This window comes from Scomber japonicus, chromosome 11 (genome assembly GCF_027409825.1).
Source record: "Scomber japonicus isolate fScoJap1 chromosome 11, fScoJap1.pri, whole genome shotgun sequence".
NCBI classification, from domain to species: domain Eukaryota; kingdom Metazoa; phylum Chordata; class Actinopteri; order Scombriformes; family Scombridae; genus Scomber; species Scomber japonicus.
This window is the reverse complement of record NC_070588.1, coordinates 14,066,870-14,087,673: the sequence shown is the minus strand read 5'-3', so window position 1 is coordinate 14,087,673 and position 20,804 is coordinate 14,066,870. Positions and strand designations below refer to the sequence as shown.

At 37.5% G+C, this 20,804-nt stretch overlaps 1 protein-coding gene across 1 annotated transcript in view; it reads left to right on the top strand.

Moving 5' to 3' along the window:
* Positions 1 to 20,804, top strand: part of LOC128367544 (receptor tyrosine-protein kinase erbB-4-like) — a 319,149-nt gene that overhangs the window by 211,759 nt on the left and 86,586 nt on the right. The window contains exons 6-12 of the mRNA XM_053328130.1: positions 3,793 to 3,911; positions 4,958 to 5,099; positions 9,071 to 9,184; positions 9,463 to 9,589; positions 10,833 to 10,906; positions 16,484 to 16,574; positions 19,542 to 19,741. Of these exons, the coding sequence (XP_053184105.1) occupies positions 3,793 to 3,911; positions 4,958 to 5,099; positions 9,071 to 9,184; positions 9,463 to 9,589; positions 10,833 to 10,906; positions 16,484 to 16,574; positions 19,542 to 19,741 (867 nt within the window). The remainder of the gene's footprint in view (positions 1 to 3,792; positions 3,912 to 4,957; positions 5,100 to 9,070; positions 9,185 to 9,462; positions 9,590 to 10,832; positions 10,907 to 16,483; positions 16,575 to 19,541; positions 19,742 to 20,804) is intronic.

The following is a 20,804-nucleotide window of genomic DNA, read 5'->3' as shown; positions in this document are numbered from 1 at the left end:
TCCATCACTGTGATAGTATCTCGTCTCACAATACCCAAAGGGAAACACAGCACACACCAAACCACTGTGTGCATTCACACACAAGCACAAATACATACATGCACCAGCGCTGCATTATGTTGTACACTAACATTGATACTTTTCCCAGAAATAAGTGTGACAACTTGCAATTTCAATGTCAGTAATATCTGAGACTAATATTATTTTATCAGCTACTGTGAATATGAAAATGAAGCTGACTTATCCAGTAACTACATTCTACGCTTTTAACCCGTCATTGGTTGTTTTCCTCACAGATCAGCTGTCAAGTTTATAACAAATCACAACAAATTACTGATACCTGGGGTAAAATGATATCATTGGAAGTATTATTTGAAATTAATAGCAGTTCTCAAGTATTGTGTTATTGAGTGACAAGTGACTGTACTCTTCTTCTACCTAGAGAGCCCTTTGTGTTAGTGCTATGACATGCATGTAGTAAAGCTAATCGCTAATTAGCCATCATGCTAGGGAAACTTGCAAACTCACCTGGTTTATACTATTTTTAAATCAAATGCCAAATGAATATGTTGATTTAGATAGTTTGACTCCTTATTTAGTGAGTAGTGAGCTAGTTTCTACCTTTGCACTTGCTAGCCTCAAAGCACCTGAAGAGGGATTAGCTTTACTAGCGATTAGCTTTATTAGTGATTAACATGCATATAATATGATACACATTCATGAATATGAGTGCTATTCTTTGTCCATGACAATCTGACAAACACATCAGTAATGGCAAACTAGCTTACATTTAGGATAGCCTATTTAATGTTTAATCTACAGTGATGTTAGCTGAGCTGAACTCCACATTACTAACCAGTTAAACATTATTTAATAACTCTGATCTGTTACTCTGTAATCTGTTAGGGCTAGACAGTCATTCCTATGATGGGAATCATTTTGATTACCAACTTGCTCAGCTAGCTACCCTTCGAGTTGTGTGTGTCATCATCTTACCCAAACATTGGAGTCTCCGCGCTCAATAAAGGCAGTGCATCTATGCCGGTGAATAGACAATGGTGTAATGATTCAGTTCGACTCCCAAGACAATTCTCACCCGACTGGCCAATAGGAATGTGGCCCCGCCCATGACATTATTTTTGTAGCGAGAGCAAAATCCTGACACGAGAGAGAGAAGAAAAATGTTTTGAGAGAATCACTTTTTTTTTGAGAGAAAATGTTTTCACAGATAGCAAACATATTTATATTTGACAGTAAAAAAAGTATTTTGAGAGGGAAATTTTTTTCTCTGAAATAATTCTAAAAATTTTAAATTTATATTTTTTGTATGTTCTATGAGAAAATACTTTTTCTCAAAACCTTTTTTAGTCTCAAATATTATTATTTCGTGCTATCTCTCAAATGTTTTTTTTTTCTGTCATAAAATGCTTTTTTGCTATCAGTGTGATAACTTTTTCTCTCAATTTCTCTTCCTTTTTTTTCCCTCTCAGATCATGTATTTTCTCACATGCAATAAAGACACAAATCTAACTCCATACCCTCACAGGAGTAAGCTGGGAGACCAAAACATGATTGAAGATAGATAGCAGGTGGCAGAGATGCTGAACCTGCCACACACAAATGCAAACACAACAATAATAGCAACAATAGTAATAATACAAATGCAAATAATACAGACAATGACACATGCAAATAAAAACAAACAATGGGATCATAAAGACAAACAATGAGATCATAAAAGGAGATTATAAAGTTAAAAGCAGGGGATAATGTAAAATTTTAAGATTTTAAGAAAGGATTTGAAAGACATTACAATTGCCTGTCTAATCTCCTTGGGCCAAGAACACTATTCAAAATCTGGGGGCTTTCTCCTTTTATCACCAGCTAAGACCTATAGAGATAACCAGCATAGCACCATCCACTGATTTAAAGTCATCATAACCTAAGAGGGTGCATGTATGTATAATGGGGCAGCCGTGTTAGAGCGGGCTGTCCACTAATCGGAAGATCGGCAGTCGATCCCCAGCTCCAGCAGTCCGCATATCGAAATGTCCTTGGGAGGATACTGAACCCCAAACTGCTCCCAATGACTGTGCCAATGGTCTCTGAGTGTGTGTGTGTGTGTGTGTGTGTGTGTGTGTGTGTGTGTGTGTGCTGCTTGGCATGCTGCTTTAATGAGTGAATGTTAACATGTAAAGTGTTTTAGTGGGTGGAAGACTAGAAAGGCACTATATAATTTGACTGCATTTACCATTTACCACAATGACAATACAGGTGGTCCAAGAATGGATCCTCTGATTACTGTGACAACCAAGAAAGTTCTATCGGAAAAGGTAGAACAGCGTGAACAATTAAAAGTTACGTTTAAATATATGGAGCAAGGATTCAACAATCACTTCTGTCAGCTGTCAGAAAAAAGTAATCGGTGACCTTAACAAAGCTGTTGTCTGTGCTATGAGAGGCATTAATACTACACTGAAAACATTAAAAACATTGTATTATTCATAAAAGAAATTCACTGTGCTGAAATCATTTTATCAAGTACCTAAAATAAAAAAATTAATTTTAAAATTGGTCTTATAATTGCTAATTGAGGAGGGGTACAGATTGTGTTTCTTCAGTGATGGTCTTAAATGAACTGTTAATAATCAATCGAATAAAATGACTACCAGTAAGAAATAACCCTATTAAAATCTTGGTAGGGACATTTTCTATAACAGGTGGATGATTTAATTTGCAAGATCAGTTGTGTGTCAAGTTGTGTGTCAATGTGAAGTGTTGAAAAATGTGAAATGTGTCAAATCTGGGAGGGGGACCTGAGAGTGGCAAAAGTGGCACACATGCTTACAAGGTGATAGCTATGCAGTTTTTAGACAATCAGACTTACGACTGGCAGATCCAGAGTGTCCTGCTGTGAATAAATATAGTGCACGGACATTTGACATGGAAGCTTTTCCATTTAAATCCATTTAATTCAAATTCATTTCACTTGAAAAGCTTAACCCACAGTACTTGACACCCACATTATATATATGTTGCCAGAGCAGAAGGTGACAAATGGAGTCACTCAATAAAGGAGAACATCCTATAAAAACACATTCATTTTCTATTTTGCCATTCTTTATATACTATATCCTTGTCAATTTTGAAGTTTTACAATTTTCAGTGACTGTATATTTTTTTACTCTTTGGATAGGCTCACATTTTTGTTCAAGTGTGTCTTAAAACAACACTCAGATGGATATATGTGCACTGAAACAGTTTGTGTTCACTGAAATTGTTCCCTGTGACCATTGAAAGACATCTTTTTACAATTCCAATGTAAAAGAGAGAGAGAGCAAAATCCAGTCCTTATTCTGTATTAAAAATGCTATCTCTAATTTAGCCAAAGCTAATATGAACATTCAGCAGTCTGAGATCAAGTAGGTCTCTTATGAAATTGCAATCTTTATAGTGTAAAATTTGCACTTTGTGTTTCCTCCAGTGCAACTCACCAAGGAAATACAGTTCAGGGAAACAAAAAGTTGATATTTTGTACTAAAAAGAGTGTAATTTTGGACTTGATTTGACCTACTTGGACAACAGAACCATCATGTAATAGCTTTGGCTAAAGTTGCAAGTGCATTTTTGCAAAGAAAAAGGGCATTGGAATCACATTAAGAAGGGAACTCTTCATGGACAGAAGAACAAAAGAAATAATTCATATTTAAGAAATAATTATCATAGTTTACTTGTTAATGATAAATTTATGCTCTCTTTCTCTCTATCTTTTCTACATCTGTCACTCCACAGTAACAAAGACGGTGTGTGCAGAGCAGTGTGACGGTCGTTGTTTCGGTCCCTATGTGAGTGACTGCTGCCACCGTGAGTGTGCAGGTGGCTGCTTTGGTCCAAAGGACACAGACTGCTTTGTAAGTGAACACACACACACAAACACACACACACACAGCCACACATTTACTTCACAACAGCCTGCAAAAAAAAACAGCTGGTGCAAACCATATTACGTGGTAATATACAAAGCCCAAAAACATTTCCAGATCAAGCTATGTATACCTTACATGTCCTGTTTTTAATTTGATTTAATTTGTTTTTGGAGAAATTTTACTGGTGACTTTGTGATTCAGGGTACTTTCACAGAAATGATTTTTTTTATGTTAAATTGCCACTTGTATGGTAAATATCATTAAATGACATTGTTTTCATGACATGAGTGTTAAATACAGACTTCACAAGTATCGCCACCCCCACCCTCTTGATCTCGGCTCTACGCTGTGTGCTATGTCAGTTTTATTTTAATTCCTCTGTGTGTTGAACTCTGTTACTCTGTCTGCTCATGGACAGACAAGTTCCTGCTCATTACTTTTTTGAGTGTCTTGATTCTTCACGCTTCATCTTTTATCACACTCAAGAACAGTTCACACTTGGTAAAGTCTTACATTTGTGGACTACACATTAATTTTATAACAAGTGTCTCTCACAGTGTCTCAGTGTCATTGTATATTTTTCTCTTTGAATGAGACTTCATCTTTAAAAAGAAACAAGAATGAATAAATAAGATGTCATTTTAAACCACATTCCAAATGAAAACGCAAAGTCTTGACTGACTGTCAAGACTGTCAACCATAATCTATGTTTCAGTAAAGTTCGGTTTTGAAATCACTGTTGGACAAACTGTTTGATGTGACTAATACATACTAGGGTTCAACAATATCACCATACATTTTTTGTTTGACTCACACGTGTGACAACACATTTAGAAAGGTGGTATACTTATTTTCAGGCACACCCAGTAGAGCTTTTTTTGTTTGTTTTTTTTGTTTAATGATTGACTTTTTTGGGTGACATTGGCTTTTAAATTTGGTAAGGATCTAAATATTTATTTCACCACTCTGTTTGGTGTGTGTGTGTGTGTGTGTGTGTGTGTGTGTGTGTGTGTGTGTGTGTGTGTGTTCAGGCCTGCACCAACTTCAATGACAGTGGTGCATGTGTGACCCAGTGCCCTCAGCCATTTGTCTACAACCCCACCACCTTCCAACTGGAGCATAACCCAAGAGCCAAGTACACCTATGGAGCCTTCTGTGTCAAGAAGTGTCCACGTAAGTGTTACCGCCTGGACACAAATACACACATACTCAAACACACACTTTCTTTCCTATTGTACAATACGTGTTTATGGTTATCTTACAGTGATTTCATGAATTATTTAACACTTAAGATCATATGAATCTAGCTGCCAACATTGTCTCATCAGAGCAGCTCTGCACTATGACAGAGACGAAATGCTTTGACATGAAGTTAAATGCTGAGAAAACATCTTTCTAAAGCAATGGGATCCTTGATAGGAGGCGGTCAAGGGATGTGACAATCACTGAGATATCAGATGAGAGAATATTATAGTCTACAGGTGATGTTACACTGTCAGCTGCAACACAAGATGATACTGGACAGAGAGCTACAGAGAGACGAAGAGGCAGCTGTCAGAGTGAGAGAAGTTTCCTAGCAACTACTGAAATGTAGAAGTTGCTGTGCTGTAAATATGGCAATAAAAAACATTTCAGTAAATTAACCTATGATGATGAAGCAGGATATAAATGGGTTAGTTTAGTTGTATGTTCATGTATTTATTCATAACAGGTCATTACAACAGTAAGTCAAGCAAGTGTTTCTCCTGTGAAAAAATAATCTAATTTGAGTCTTGTAAGTATGAGAAAACTAATAAATGCCACAAATGTTCTCAAATCACTCATAAATGCATTTTAAGAGCGAATATGTTCATACGTGTTGTCCTTGGGGCGCATTGATATACTCAAATGAGCATAATCAATATTTTTGATATTAACCTGAAATCAGATCACTGCGTTTTGTGACACCTGACATTTATAATATTAAAGGCTCATTGTTTTAGCTTTCTATCAGTTTCGCCCAAAATCACCTGGGTTTTTGCCGAAGCAGCATACATTTAAACCATGTTTTAATCAGATTTTCACTGTAATTTATTTCCTTTGTCTTCTATTACAAGTGTTAAATGTAGTGTGCAGTAAACTAGGTTCCTGTGTCAAGCTGATGGCTCTGTAATGAAAAACCAAATGGCTTTTTTAAAACATTTTAATACAATATTATGGAAGTAAAATCATTACTTTTTACTGTGTTACTGTGTGTGTTAGTAAGGAATGTTTTTTTATTTTTTAGGGCCCATTTCTCTCTCACATCCTGGCTCATGTCCACCTACTCTAACTTAAACGCTCTGGGTTTTGGTATGAGCAGGACACATTTAGGGTTCAAAAGTCCTATCTGGCTCAGGGCCCTTGGTTTCCTGTGTCTTGGGGACCCATAATTTTTATGTAACATACATGTATATATCTTGTGGGTATTTGCCATTTGCCATTTCTGCACATCTGCCACATTAACATATTATTTTCCTCTTTACAGACACACATGCATCCATGTGTATTCTTACATACTGATTACCATGGACTTGAATGCAAGCCAAGTGCACTCAAGTCCCTGAAGAGCAAGAACAGTTATGTTCTTTAAATGCCTTATTTGCATTTTAACAGATAAATGCCACCACCTCTTCCCACTGGTGTGCCCTCATGTACAAATCAAAGTTTTGCTATGATCAAGAGCAACAATTAGATAATGGGGGAGCTTGAATTGCATTTCCTATTAAGCTTCTCATAAACTTCTCATAACTGCCAACATGGACCGTGGAAGATATTGCTACTATAGATACAGCTAGCTTTATATTATCCTAACACAGCCTGTGTGTGTATTTTTGTTTGTGAGGAACAATTTGAGTTTTATATTTTTAACCTTTATGTGTACAAGGTGGAATCGTGCTCTTTTTACAGCAATGCCTCTGTTAAAAAAAACTGTTAAATAAAATGACAAATGACAAAATAACAAGGATTGACAGACACATTAGTAAAACAGATATTTGACAATGAACAGAGTGCATACTGAGTGAAAGCAGACACACACCAGTAGAGAACCTGTTAGAACTCAGAATGAGGACATTGATGCCAGTCTTCACTTCTACAAAGGAATTTTTAATGCTTCATATCCTCAAAGCCAATCTATCTATCTCTCTATTTAATCCATCTGTACGATCTTCATAATATTAATAAAAATTATTAGAGGTAGAGTCTGATGTTACTCTAAATTATTTTATACAGTTTTATCCTTTTGACATTTGAAATTAAGCCACCCATTTGATTCTTGGGTTCAGTTGTTTCGACATGAAAGTGAGAGTTATAGCGTCCTTCTGAGGTAACCCTTACTACTTGCGAGGGCAGGGGAAGTGTAGCTGCAGGTAGCCACAGAGAAGGAGTGATCTGACGTGCAGACATTTGTGATTGGCATCTCACTGATCAAAATGACCATATATCAGTCATTATGTTTCTTTCTCTTAATGGCAAACAGTTGACTTCATGAACAAAAATAATACATTTTAGTGTTGAGTTTTGACTTCACATATTTTGCTACACTGAATGTAATGTACTGGAAGCCATGCCCAATGTAACCATGCCCATCCCAACTCCCCTGTCCTGTCCTCAGCACTTATTATTCTTGCTTAGCTGTTTACCTCGAAACAACCTCTAGTCATAGGTTAAGGTAACTGATATTCACATAGCCTTAGTGATAAAGAAACAGCAAAAAATGATTTCTCCTCTTACTTAGTCTTGGTATTACTCCTCTGTTATGTGGCCACAGTCCAGCCAGCTGCTAACCTCTCACCATGCCCACAGCTAATTGTGGATGCTCCATGCTGTTTCCAACATCATTGAAAAGGCCAACCAGCAGGGAAGGAAGGGAGAGTTTCACTTAAACTGTTACTTTTAGACAGACATAAGATATGTACTGTATCAAATTCAGTGTTTATTGTTATATAAGTAAATGACTGTGAGTCATGGATGTGTGCATATGTCAGGCAAAATGTTGTTTTGTTTTGGTATTCGTTCCTATATGTACTTTTCCTTTTTTTTTAAAAGTAATTTTTTTGTTGGCTTGTTAGTCTTAGTGACCACACAGAGCCTACTGACAGCTATTAAAGGCTTTTCACACTGTGCTTAGCCCAGGAATAAAATCATTCTTTGATCCTTTTAGCCCCAGGCTAAGGGAGCTGTTCACCTGAGGCTAAGAAAGCTTTCACACTGGCACAATCCTGCCACATGCCAAAGTGGGCCAACCCCGACTTTAGCCTAGGGCTTGCTGGCCCTGCTCTGAAGCAGGCTTAGTCCCAATTTTTTGGGTTATCCCCTGAAAATCAACAAAAAAGGTGCCAGTGTAAAACGGGGCTAAAGTGTGATTGTGTTGTAACAGACATTAAATCCAAAAGCTAGTAGAGGTTCATTGTGAATTGTATAGACCAGGGCTTGGGTATCTCGGGGTTAACTGTGTGTGTGTGTGTGTGTGTGTGTGTGTGTGTGTGTGTGTGTGTGTGTGTCTGTGTGTCTGTGTGTGTGTGCGCGTGTGTGTGTGTGTGTGAGAGAGAGAAAGGGAGTTAAATTATGCCAGGGTCAACTTTTGGCCCAGGGCTTTCCTTAGCCCTGAGCTAAGAATATGCAGTCCAAGTTCTATAAACTACATGGTCCAAATGAAAGTGCAGAAGACAAACACGTTTTGAGTTTTACCAATTACTTTGAAAGTTATATATCAGATTGTCAGCACATATTATTTTATTATTTGAATTTTATGAATACATATGCAAACACAACAAAAAACAACAATATAAAACTTCTCATCTGAAGTCAGGTATTGTATGACCTTTTACATATTCTTATAATGATGAGTAGTTCTGATAACTGTTATTTAAATGTGAATGTCATAAATGCTCAAGTCTCTGCAGTTTAACCTCCACAGAGGACATACTATTAACGTTTTACCCTCTAATGCAGTTCATACTGTATGCATTGCATCAGAAAGACAAAGTTCATTTCAACAGTTTTGTGTGTTTTGATGTGATTGCCCACACCAAGTACCTTTTATCTGTCTATATGTATATGTGTGAAAAAAAACAGCTGCCATCTGCATTTGACATTTACAACTTTTACAAATTGTTTTTCAGATAACTTTGTTGTGGACCATAGTTCCTGTGTGCGGGCTTGCCCCAGTAACAAGATGGAGGTGGAGGAGAACCGCATTAAGATGTGCATTCCTTGTACTGACATCTGCCCAAAAGGTGAACTGCATTTTGAACCAGGCCTCATCTTTTTCAAATGTCTTTTCTTGCAAAGAAAATCTTTAAAATGATAAAGTTTTGAGCAATATCAGAACAGTAGCAGAAGTTTTGTATAGAAGTTTTGATTTTGAGAAATACCAAGAATATCTCTGGCATGAGACTAACAGATGTATAATCTATGGTCTTATGTTTTTGTGTCTGTTACTATGCAATGTGTTGAGATTATTTAGGACATTTAATTAAGCAAATGTATTTTGATGTCCCACTGTGTGTTCCAGCATGTGATGGCATTGGGACAGCCAGTCTACAGGCAGCTCAGACAGTGGACTCCAGCAATATCGACAAGTTTGTCAACTGCACCAAAATCAACGGCAACCTGGTCTTTCTTATTACTGGAATAAAAGGGTGAGAGCTGGCAATATTCAGCTTTTCAATACAATAAAATAGGAGGTGATATACTAGAACTATATCTTCATGTTTGCAAGTTTTATGTTGTGTCTATAGGGTATTCAGCTTTAGTCCAGGATTGACAGTATTAAAATGGGATACTAGGTATTCAACATGACTCCCTTTGGGCTTAAACACCTTGCAAATAAGGATACTTTTGTTTCTTTTTGGTGTCGCTGTTGTTTGTTTTCATTTGCTTTCACCTGCTAATAAGGCATATTGCTTGAGATAAGAGTGTCAGCTAAAAGCTTGAAAATAAAGTTTAAGCTTGTTGGTAATTGTTTAAAATAATATCACTAATGTTACCAGTGTCTGAGCTGACAAGTGGGAAGTGAGTAAACTGAAAGTGCCTTGACAGTGAGAAAAGTGCTGGCATACAATATGCTCATAAATTAGAATAAAGAGTGAAAAGGGAAAGCTGCTGTATAAGTGTGCTGTGTGAGATTGTAGTGGGTGGCTGTAGAGGACAAACCTAACAGACACGTGACAAATTAAAAGAAAAACCTGAATAAATGAATGGAGAAACATAATGAATGCAGATGATTTCACACAGGTGCACTGCATGGTACATTTAAGCAATTAACATCCAATCATGCTCTGTCGCATGCATAAAAATGCTGAGCAGGCCCAGTTGATTCTGATTTTGTATCAAGATGGCTAGAGGAAAAGATCTAAGTGACTTTGAAAGAGGGTTCAATGTTGGGGCGCGGATGGCAGGAACTTCAGTAGCAAAGACTGCTCAGCTGGTTGAATAAGAACAGTGGCTAAACTAACATTTGCATTTTAGATCTAGGAGAAAGACATTACTCTACACTACTATCATCAAAACACCAAATGAAGGCATACCTTTTGGGCATCCCTCCAGAATTCAGAGACTTATGAAGACATGTTGTTTTTCCTTTAAGTGTCCGTCTGTATATATTATGTATGGATGGTTGAGAATGCTTGTAATCATTCACAAGTATGTTAGCATCTTAAGCAAGCAAAAAGAATAATCCACATTGCACATGAATCATCTGCTTTACTGATTTGATCTGTAATTCCAAATTGTAATTTTCTATGCCTGTCTAAGTGCAGCTCATTTTCCACTGCTGTTATTAAGAGGATCCTGTGCATCTCTTTTCTGTACAGAATAAAATGCAGATGCCTTGTTATTTTACTTTTTGTTTGTGATGTTATAATCTCCCATTATCATTCACAGGGATGTATATCACAACATTGAAGCTTTGGACCCAGAAAAACTCAATGTATTCCGCACTGTCCGGGAGATCACAGGTGAGTATTATCACTTATACAGCATGTGAATCTGCATATGGATACAAATGAACAAATGCAAATATTTGAATAAAATATATACTTACCTATATCCTTTCTCTCTAACTCAATGCCATATATTGCTCTTTATGCCATATATTGTGTGTGTGTGTGTGTTTATGCGTGTGTGTGCGTGTGTTTGCGCATGCATTCATATTTGCTCAAGTCTACCTCAACCCCTCCCCCTGAGACTGTCCACACCAAGGACAGACATTGCAGCATAAGATGAATATCAGATGAGTCTTTCAATCTCCTCTGTCTCTCCACTGCTTCTCCCTCGGGGAATCCCTAGCCTTGAGTCCCACAGTCCCAGCTCTCCCTTCACGCACCATGAAGAAAAGATCCAGAACATGTGGTGTGCATCGTTAATCCTTCAGCTCCCCTATGCCGACCCCCACTTCTGAGCTGCATGTACACTGTCATCCCTCCTGCCTAGAGTTTTGACAATGCCATCAGAAGGGAACCTTGTTTCTCCAATGTGACAATCCCTCATGAAATCAGAAAATATTACCGTTGAAAAATTGTGTGTGACACTCTTGAGTTATGGAATAGCTTCAGAAAAGACTCATGAAACAGTATCTCCCCTTCCCCTTAAGAATACACATTTTATGTTTATGTCTTTATGTAGCAGATTACATTTATCATATTTTCATAGGTAAAAGCATTTCTGGAATACACACTGAAATAAATAATTAATCATACATATGTTACCTTTTTTTAGCTGATGGTATGAAATTAAATTTTGTTTTAGAAGAGAAAATAGAGTACTGGAGGTAGTTCAGGTATGAGTATGAGCTGACTAATAACTGGCGTGTCAAAAAAGATTGTCACTTAAAGTAAACCTGATCTAATGAATGTGTCAAATTACTCTTTGATGGAAAATAGCAACCAACAGAATTCATGAGTCATAATTATGTCCCATTTGTGAGTTTCTTTAAAGGTCAGCCCCCAGAGTACATCCACTTAATTTGGCTGTTTGTCTTTTCAACAAGTTGCAATCCCTTGGTCAACAATGGCTTGATTCTTTATCACAAACAAAACTTCATAGAAACAGAAAACAGATAGGAAAGGGAAACAATACCAATATGTATTGATCTAACAACAAACTACAAAAGCACAAAAAAGAAACCCTCAGCCCAACAAAAAGTATTAAGGACAACATGGAGATGAAAGATTCAAATGGTTTTAAACTTGCCTTCACCCATAAAATGTGAGTAGTAAGCAATCTCAGTCATTACTGTTATTGCGTAATCAGTTTGCACATTGTTTTCAGATTGTGAGCTCAATATGTGTGAAAAGCACAGCAACATTTGCATCATTGGGTCTTTCATGTTGCCTCACAATAGTGCCCTTGATTTGTTCCTGAATGCATTTGTGTGCATCTCATAAAAATCTGATTTCTCAGGATGAGTGGTAATGCCAAGAGTGATAATTTTTGTTTTTTGTTTTTTTAATGTGAGTGATGACAGTGTGAGAGCTGGTGATGGTGACATAAACCATTGACTGTGCAGTCAGAGATGTGTGTCTGCTCAGCTTGTCATCTCTCCAAGCTGTCAAGGGAATGTGACTTTTGACAGAGGCAGCCAACCTGCCACAGTGACCCCAAGGTCAAGACTAGCATCGCTCTTGCTTTCAAATTAACTGTGTAGGATAACAACTCCCATCCTACACAAAGCATGCTCGTCTTTTCCTTTCCTATTCATTACTTTCTTCCGTCCTCTCTGTTATTCTTGCTTCTCTTTTATAGCATCTTCAAAGACATATTACCAGGTCAGGTTTCAGCTAAAGAGTGGGCGATCAACTCATGCAATTTCACACAAGTGGGTTTCTCAGTGTTGTGATTCAGAATGTAATCACCACAATTTAAGCACTCTTAACCTTTGCTTGTGAGCTCATGGTCTTTTTTTTCTAAGTGTCTCCATTCTGTAATTTGCAATGTGCATTGGTGTGCCACTGATGTGGTTCTCAACAGAACATAAATTGCTAATATACAGGCTGCTGATGTCTGTGATCTTTTCAATTCACTTTTTCTGCATAAAACCACTCATCGACAGAAGTAAGAGGGGGGTGAAGACACAGGAAGATTAAATGAGGCTAAATGCATTTTTCCCTATAGCACCTTCAACACCTAACAGAACCAAGTGCTTTCAGATGCCTGTGTCACTGTATGTCATATATACTGTATTACTGTGGTTGCCTTAGCACATCCTTCCATTTTCTTTAAGATGTTATTCTTTATTTTATGACCTTGAAATACAAGGCTCTATCTACATTCCAAGTGGAAGTGGAAGAAGTCTTGACATCCTTGATATATATAGTATAGTTCTCTTTTATTTGTCAAAATAACAGATAAACTTGATGCACTCTAAATATGTATTGTCAAAATTCTGTCACATTTTTAAATGGGATTTTTATGATTACAGATTTTCAGATAGAATCTTCTGACTCTAAGACCTCAGTTTTTGGCATAATAGCTGGGGCATCAGAGAAAACAATGTCAATTGTTTTTATAAGGTACCAAATCACAACAAAAGTTATCTCTAGGCACTTTTCACATAGAGCAGGTCTAGACTGTATATCATTTACAGGTACCAAACAATCCCCATTTAACAGAAAGAAACCTTGCTGAGCCATGCTCTAGGTCATTTTCTTTGACCAATTTGGTTAAGAGAGAATGAGGGACATAGAACACACAATATGCACAATAACAACAACAAGAAAGATAACAATGATAATACTAGAAATATGACTAATAAAAGTGGTAGTAGTGGGCAAATATGACTAATAATAATAGTAGCAGCAGTCAGCGTCAGGGTAGACCTGGGGGACTGCAGGCAGTCCGTAACCACAGCAGCAGGCGGTTCACAACCAAAGGTCACCTGTTAGACAAGAAAGCCCAAAACTCAAGGGAAGATGGCAAGTTAGTAACATGCATTAATGGACCATGAATACGTACAGATGGAAAGAGGAAGAATAAGACTCAGTCCGTGATGAGAAGTCCATCCGGCATAACTAGAGGTTTGTCCAAGGCAATCCTGGGCCAGCCCTTACTAAAAGCTTTATCAAAAAAGAAATATTTTAGCCAACTCTTAAATGTAGAGAGGGTGTCTGCATCCCAGACCCGAAATTGAATGTGCATCTACAGGAGAGGAGCATGATAGCTGTAGGGTCTGTCTCCCATTCTACTTTTGGACACCAGAGCCATAGGTAAGCCTGTATTCTAGGAGCACAGTGGGGTAATAGAGCACTATGAGCTCTTTTAAGATGTGATGGTACCTGACCATTAACGGCTTTGTAGGTGAGGAGAAGGATTTAAAATTGTATTCTGGATTTTACAAGGAGCTGGTGCAAAGAAGCTAAAATAGGAGAATTATTATCTCTTTTTCTAATTTTTTTCAGTTCACGTGCAGCTGCATTCTGGACCAGCAGGAGAGCTTCATAATAAGGAACTGTAATAATCCAGCCTAGACATAACAAACATGTGCTTTCCTAATGGATTTGATATAAAATAATCAATTTGGAGGTTTCAAAAATAATTCTAAGGTTACAGTTTTTATTCTGTATTTCTCATCTGTCTGTAGCACTCACCTCCAAGCATTATTCCTACTGAAGACATTAGGTCAAATATACAGTGTCATTTTTTAAAAGGCTATGTTATTTTCTAAAACAGTTTGGCACTGTAGTTTTCATCAAATGGTAGTCACACAGTAGTGGGATAAGTAAATAAGTGCACTCACTGGTTTCTATATTCAGCCTCAGATTAATAAGCATTTAGTGCACCAGGGAGCAAGAATGGTGCATGACTCAACAGGAACTGCAGTGCCCATTTTCATCATAATGAAGGAACATGTCACCCAGTGCAACAATGTGGCTTACTGGTGGGTTTTTAATAGCTTTGAACAGCAATGGATATTTATGGCACAGCAAGATAAACAATAGCAGGCTCTGGTTACACACGCAATACTAGCTATTGGGATTCATTCAGTATACAAATATGTGAAACCAATCTCAATGGAATAAAGTGTGAAAATTGAAACCTTACAGGACAAATGTCATCATTTCTAAGGTTGGGACACCTTTATTCCACATTTCACTTTTCTAAATGCTGACATTGTTCAACAGCATATTGATGTTTATTTACTGAGTGGAGGGGGGTCTTTCAGCACTGACCAGGAGTCAGTGTGTTAGGGAATTGCATGTCAGCATTAGAAGGTGAGAATATTTCATTTCTGAAATACAAACTAGCAAGGTTTTCGGTTAAAACCTAATTTTTTTCCTTTATTTTCTGAGAACCATCCAGCTAAGGGGGGGGGGAAAGCGTTCTAAAGTCTTTCAAGTGTTAAAAATATAACATTTCTTTTTACACTTTGAGGTTTGCATCTGGTGTCTGGAGAGATATCCTATACCTATGTTGCACTGGTATAGACTATATATGCTGGTAACCCACTATTGCATTAGCACAGTGTGCAGCAGGCAGTGGCTTGTTACCTTGATTAGGAAGCACCCCCTTTTCTTAGAAAAGCACTATGGCAGAGCTGTGAGGTCCCTGAGAACTGCAGGTTTTATCCATTAAGACAATTAATGTTGACAAGTGGATTGCTAACAATTCTATAGCACTGCTGCGTGTGGGCTAAGAGGCATTTATGCCCATATTGTATCCTCTCCAGGAAAAGAAAAACAGTATAAGAGTTGATACTGTATTGTATTAAAATTGAATTTATGGTTTATAAGTCCATCTGAATGAGTTTGAGTGTGTGATTCCTGACAATTACCTGGCTTTTTGTTCTAATTTATTCATCGAACACTCTTAATAGCATTCACTCAGACCACACTGCTACTCATCTTGAATTGACATAACAAACAAAACCATGTCCATAAACTGATAAGGTTTATTTCTGCCATCCACTGCCATTTCCTCCTTATCATCAGCGGTTCTTTGTTGTAATATTTACTTGCTATATATAATACACTGTCTCCCTCCTCATCTCCCTTTTCTCTACTCTTCCACTAGCTGTACATTTTTTCTTTGGTCTCACTACCTCACCCAGTCATTTTGTTTGTCCTCTGGTGAAGGCTTGGGGATTGTAACCCCCTACCGTTCTCTACTAAATATTTCATATTTTTGAATCCATTATTGAAAATCCCAAATGAGCCACAGCCACCCCCTCAACTCTTCATTTAGTCTTCTAAATGATTCAACAGTTGGGAGGCAGATAAAGGAAATGCAAAAATGTTGATATATCAAACTTTACACTCATCAGAGCTGCCACCAAACTCCTCTCTGAACTTGCTGTACATACACCATAACATTTTCTGGCTTAGAAGTGCTTGGCTGCTTTCTGATGAGACTCAGGTGGTGTGGTTACCAGCGTCCTGGAGTGTTGCTAATTCCAGAGAGATGCCAACTCTTCTTGCTCATTTTATTCTTGTCACTGTGTGCAGTAGAGGATATGATAGACAGCTGATTCTAGTCTGTCAGTCCTGATGACTCATTATAACCTGTGTACTGTATCTGTGTGTGTCTCTGTCCCCATTTAGGCTTTCTGAACATCCAGTCTTGGCCTGACAACATGACAGACTTGAGTGTTTTCAGCAACCTGGCAACTATTGGGGGGAGAGCACTGTACAGGTACACATGTGAACATAACAGCTTGGCTATAATGATATTTTTTGAGAATATGAGTATGATTTATATCATAACTGTGTAAATAATGCCTCAAATGTAGCTCAGACCTTGGTGAGTTAGGTTTAATTAATAAAATAAATCAAATTAATAGTGTAGTAGAACTTCAGCTACATCAGGACAATGTAATCATGCACAATTAATATTCACACACTATTAATGTTTGAGCTTAACTCGCAGGTTAATGCTTTCAAAGATTACTAAAACCCAAATCACATTTAAGCTCTGGATCAACTGAATTCAACTCAATAGAAATTAATGTCTTCATGCAATAAAATATAAAATAAAATATATATTTTACAATTCAAATGGCATTTTTTACGATTGGTTACTGTACATTCAGGGTTCAGTACTGAGTCCACATCTCCAAAATACAGCTAACTTAACCAACACATTGCTGGACACAGAAGTCCATTTTAAACACAAAAGAAACCCCTTCAAGGAGACACTAACACTTGATTTTAGTAGACAAATGTGCCAGAATCAGAACACATTGAGATTAAAATAATAATAACAATGATAATAATAAGGCAGCAGAAGTAGTAAATCACTTTATGATTGCTACTTTATTTTTTATTGTGTATATTGTCGTTTAATTGTTGGTATGAATGAAATGTCTGTAGTGTATAGTAAAAAAAAACCTTTCATTACCAAACACAGTGAGGTTTGTACCTCTTTATAGAATGTACTGCAGTGTATTCAGAAACAAATCATTGAAATGCAGCAGGAAAGCTTTCAGTGTGCTTTATATTTGGCAATTTATCATTTATTGTCATACATTTTAAAAAACAACAAAAAACTGACTGCACTTTTTAATGCTGTAATAAAGTATCAATATAGTAAATTTAAAAACAACAAAATAAAATACTGCAAATTCTCAAATACAGTGAAAAACAAAAACGAAAAAGCACACATACTCCATCTATCCTGAACAACAATATAAATGTGCTGTCTGTTTTAATACTTTGAAGGATGTAGTCTTTGAATGCTTTTTGTGTGAAAGCAATGCAAATTCTGCCACAGTTTGGTCCATAATTGTATCTGTTGTGGTGACTGTGTGAAGAGTTTTGGAGATGCACACTCAGTATTAAACCATGCATGTAACCAATTATAAAACAACTGTAATCATTTAGTTTGATTATTATCAATGGTTAAATAAGTGTTTTTTTATTAGTTTGAACCAAGGAACACTGTGCCTAAAACACATTTCTGTGATGACATTTAAAAAGCCAGCTTAGTTGTTTTAACCTAACTGATAGAACATAATAATTCATCATTAAAGTTTTAGTGATTTTTCCAAAGGTGCTCTATAAATTGTCTGTGACATTTAGATGGAAACAAAGTGAGTGTCTGTGTGGCTGGCATAGTGGACTGTGTGATGCAACATGCCTTGATGTGTGTGTGTGTGTGTGTGTGTGTGAGTGAGTGAGTGTGTGCCTGAGAGTGTGTGTGCATGTGCACTTGTGTGTCATCCACCTGCAGATGGAAACAGCAGGCTGCAGTACAAATTACAGCCTGCCACCTACCCTTGCTCCATGCTTGATCCTGCATACTCTCTGTCTATCTGATGGCTCTGACACCCCACTGTCCTCCTGTCATTTTTAAACTGTGCAAGTGGGGCATATGGGGAAGGTTGGGGGTAGGAAAAAAAAAAGAAGAAAAATCTGTTGAAGTTCCGTTTATGCAGCAGTATATAACAGAATGTAAAACCAAAGAAAGATAAATGAAAGTAAGAATTAAGCAGATGCAGCACTTGATGGAACATATTTAAACGTCAACAGACTGTATCATAGTGAAATGATGATAGTGTGCTTTAATTATTGTACACAAACAAGACCGTGATGGAGATAACTGGAATCTTACCTCAATGGTGTTTGTTGTCTCTGTGTGTTTACACATAGAAAGTGAGTTTACTTACTGAAGTGTCCGTCCCCTCCTCAATGTGAACAATGAACAATGTTTATATGCTGGTGAAGAAATTGAGCATTTTTCAATCTGACCACTGTGGGACTAATAAAGAAATATCTTATATTTCGTATGTTATCTTATGTTATCTTATTTTATCTTAATCAAAATCTGACTCATACATTAGGGGCTAACAGGTCCCATTTAAAAAATCAGCAATAGAGCACACTGAGGTAAAGGTTATTTATACAAGGTTAGTATACAAATGATTTTCTTTTTTTCAGATTAATTGATTTCAAGATGCAGTAGAATAGGTGCTTAAAGTATTCCTATTGTGAAGAGGGAGAACAGTTGCATTATATCTATGTATGCGTATTAATTGCACATGTTTTCTACTTATATATCAGTTACAAGTAAAAAACATATTTTCCAGAAATCAGTTGCACCATCTGAAGTGTCCTTGTCTGTTGCTATGTTACTGTGCTGCAGTACGCTCCTATACCGCATCAGTATCTTAAATTCAGTGGAAATTACTCATCAATACTCCCATGTTGTGCTAACAAAATAATGTCAGTAGGGTACATGTGTAAGGATTTCCCTTTGACATCAGTGGTTCACAACCTGTTTACGATGGTAACAATCCCCATCCAACCTTAACCACAGGGTTTTAGATTCCTTAACATAATAATATGTTGTTCAGACAACGTTTATACATAGTCTAATGGCTTAAGAATAATGTATTCCACATTATGTGTACTCTTAAAAAGGTAGTTGGCAAATAAACATTATTTATTGGAGACTATACTTATATATGAGTATGTATGGGATAACATGAAAGCATTTTAAAAAAAATATAAATTCACATTATCTTCTGTTTTTTTCCTTTTCCTATTTTGTCTTTCCTTTTCTGTTTCACCTCATTTGTCCTTCTCCTGCACCTCAAATCTTCCTGTCCTTCCTGCCTGGCTCTCTCTCTCACTCCCAAATCCACCTACTCTTCCCTCTCAGTGGGATATCCCTGCTGGTGTTAAAGCAACAGGGAATCTCGTCACTGCAGCTTCAGTCTCTGAGAGAGATCAGCGCTGGGAATGTCCACATCGCAGAGAACAGCCAGCTTTGCTACTACAACACTGTCAACTGGACAAGACTCTTCCGCACTGTAAACCAGAAGGTTTTGATCCGTAACAACCGAAGCCCGCAAGAATGTTGTAAGTTCCAATCAATTTTGATCCATACTAAAACAGAAATAAAGGTCCATCAAAAATAGTCCACCTTGCTTCGCCATAGGCGAGTGGTCTAAGACACGTAACATTTAAATATGATGTCCCCAGTTTGATTGTCCATATTGTTTTGCTGTTAGCTTGAACATGTAACAGAAACTAAATGAAAAATCACTTTTTTTTCTCCAAATCTGGATGTAAGTGTACATCTTATATACTATACAAAGGATTGAGTGTTACCATAAACAGATAATTATACAAATAAGCTTTATAAAATTACACTGCAGCTGTAACAGTTAAATATCCAGAATAAATCTCATCTTAATTAACTGACCTGCCCTCTATAGTGGAGGCTGAATTGGATGACTTGGGGAAGCCTCAAGCCCAATTTCCACCGGGTCCGTCAGCGGCGCGGAACGGCTGCGCCACGGTCACTGGAACTGATCGCTGCCACTCTAATCAATGAGAGTATTTCCACCGGGCGCATCTCAGCAGCTTCCCAGCAGCGGCTCTCTGCGCCGCAGCGCTACCAATCCGCAGCATTTCTATTTTGGACCGAGCCAATTCTAAATTGCGACAAGCTCAACAGAGCATATTGCACCAGACAGGGAGTCAGACACAGAATTGGCATAATAAAACTTAGTTGTGCTGCTACTACAGTAATTATGGTAGCCTAAAGGCACTCGTTGAGATTTGATTGGGCTGCCGCAATTACTGTATTAAGTATTAAGTATTATTACTTCATTTTAAAAGGCAGATTTCCCTCCGCAGAGGACAGATCAAAACCGTAGCGCAGCCATTCCGTGCCGCTGACGGACCCGGTGGATGTCCTGGGTCACTCATATCCCTGACTGGGGTCTCTGAGGTAGTCAAAAAGCTCCTCAGGGGTGTTGATGAGTTTCGCCCTGAGATTCTGAAGTCTGGACATTGTTGGGCTGTCATGGCTTTCATGCCTCTTCAGTATTGCTTGAAGACCAGGGACAGTGCCTGTGGATGGGCAAACAAAGTTGGTCAACCAGAGGGTGTGCTCCAACTATCACACTACTATATG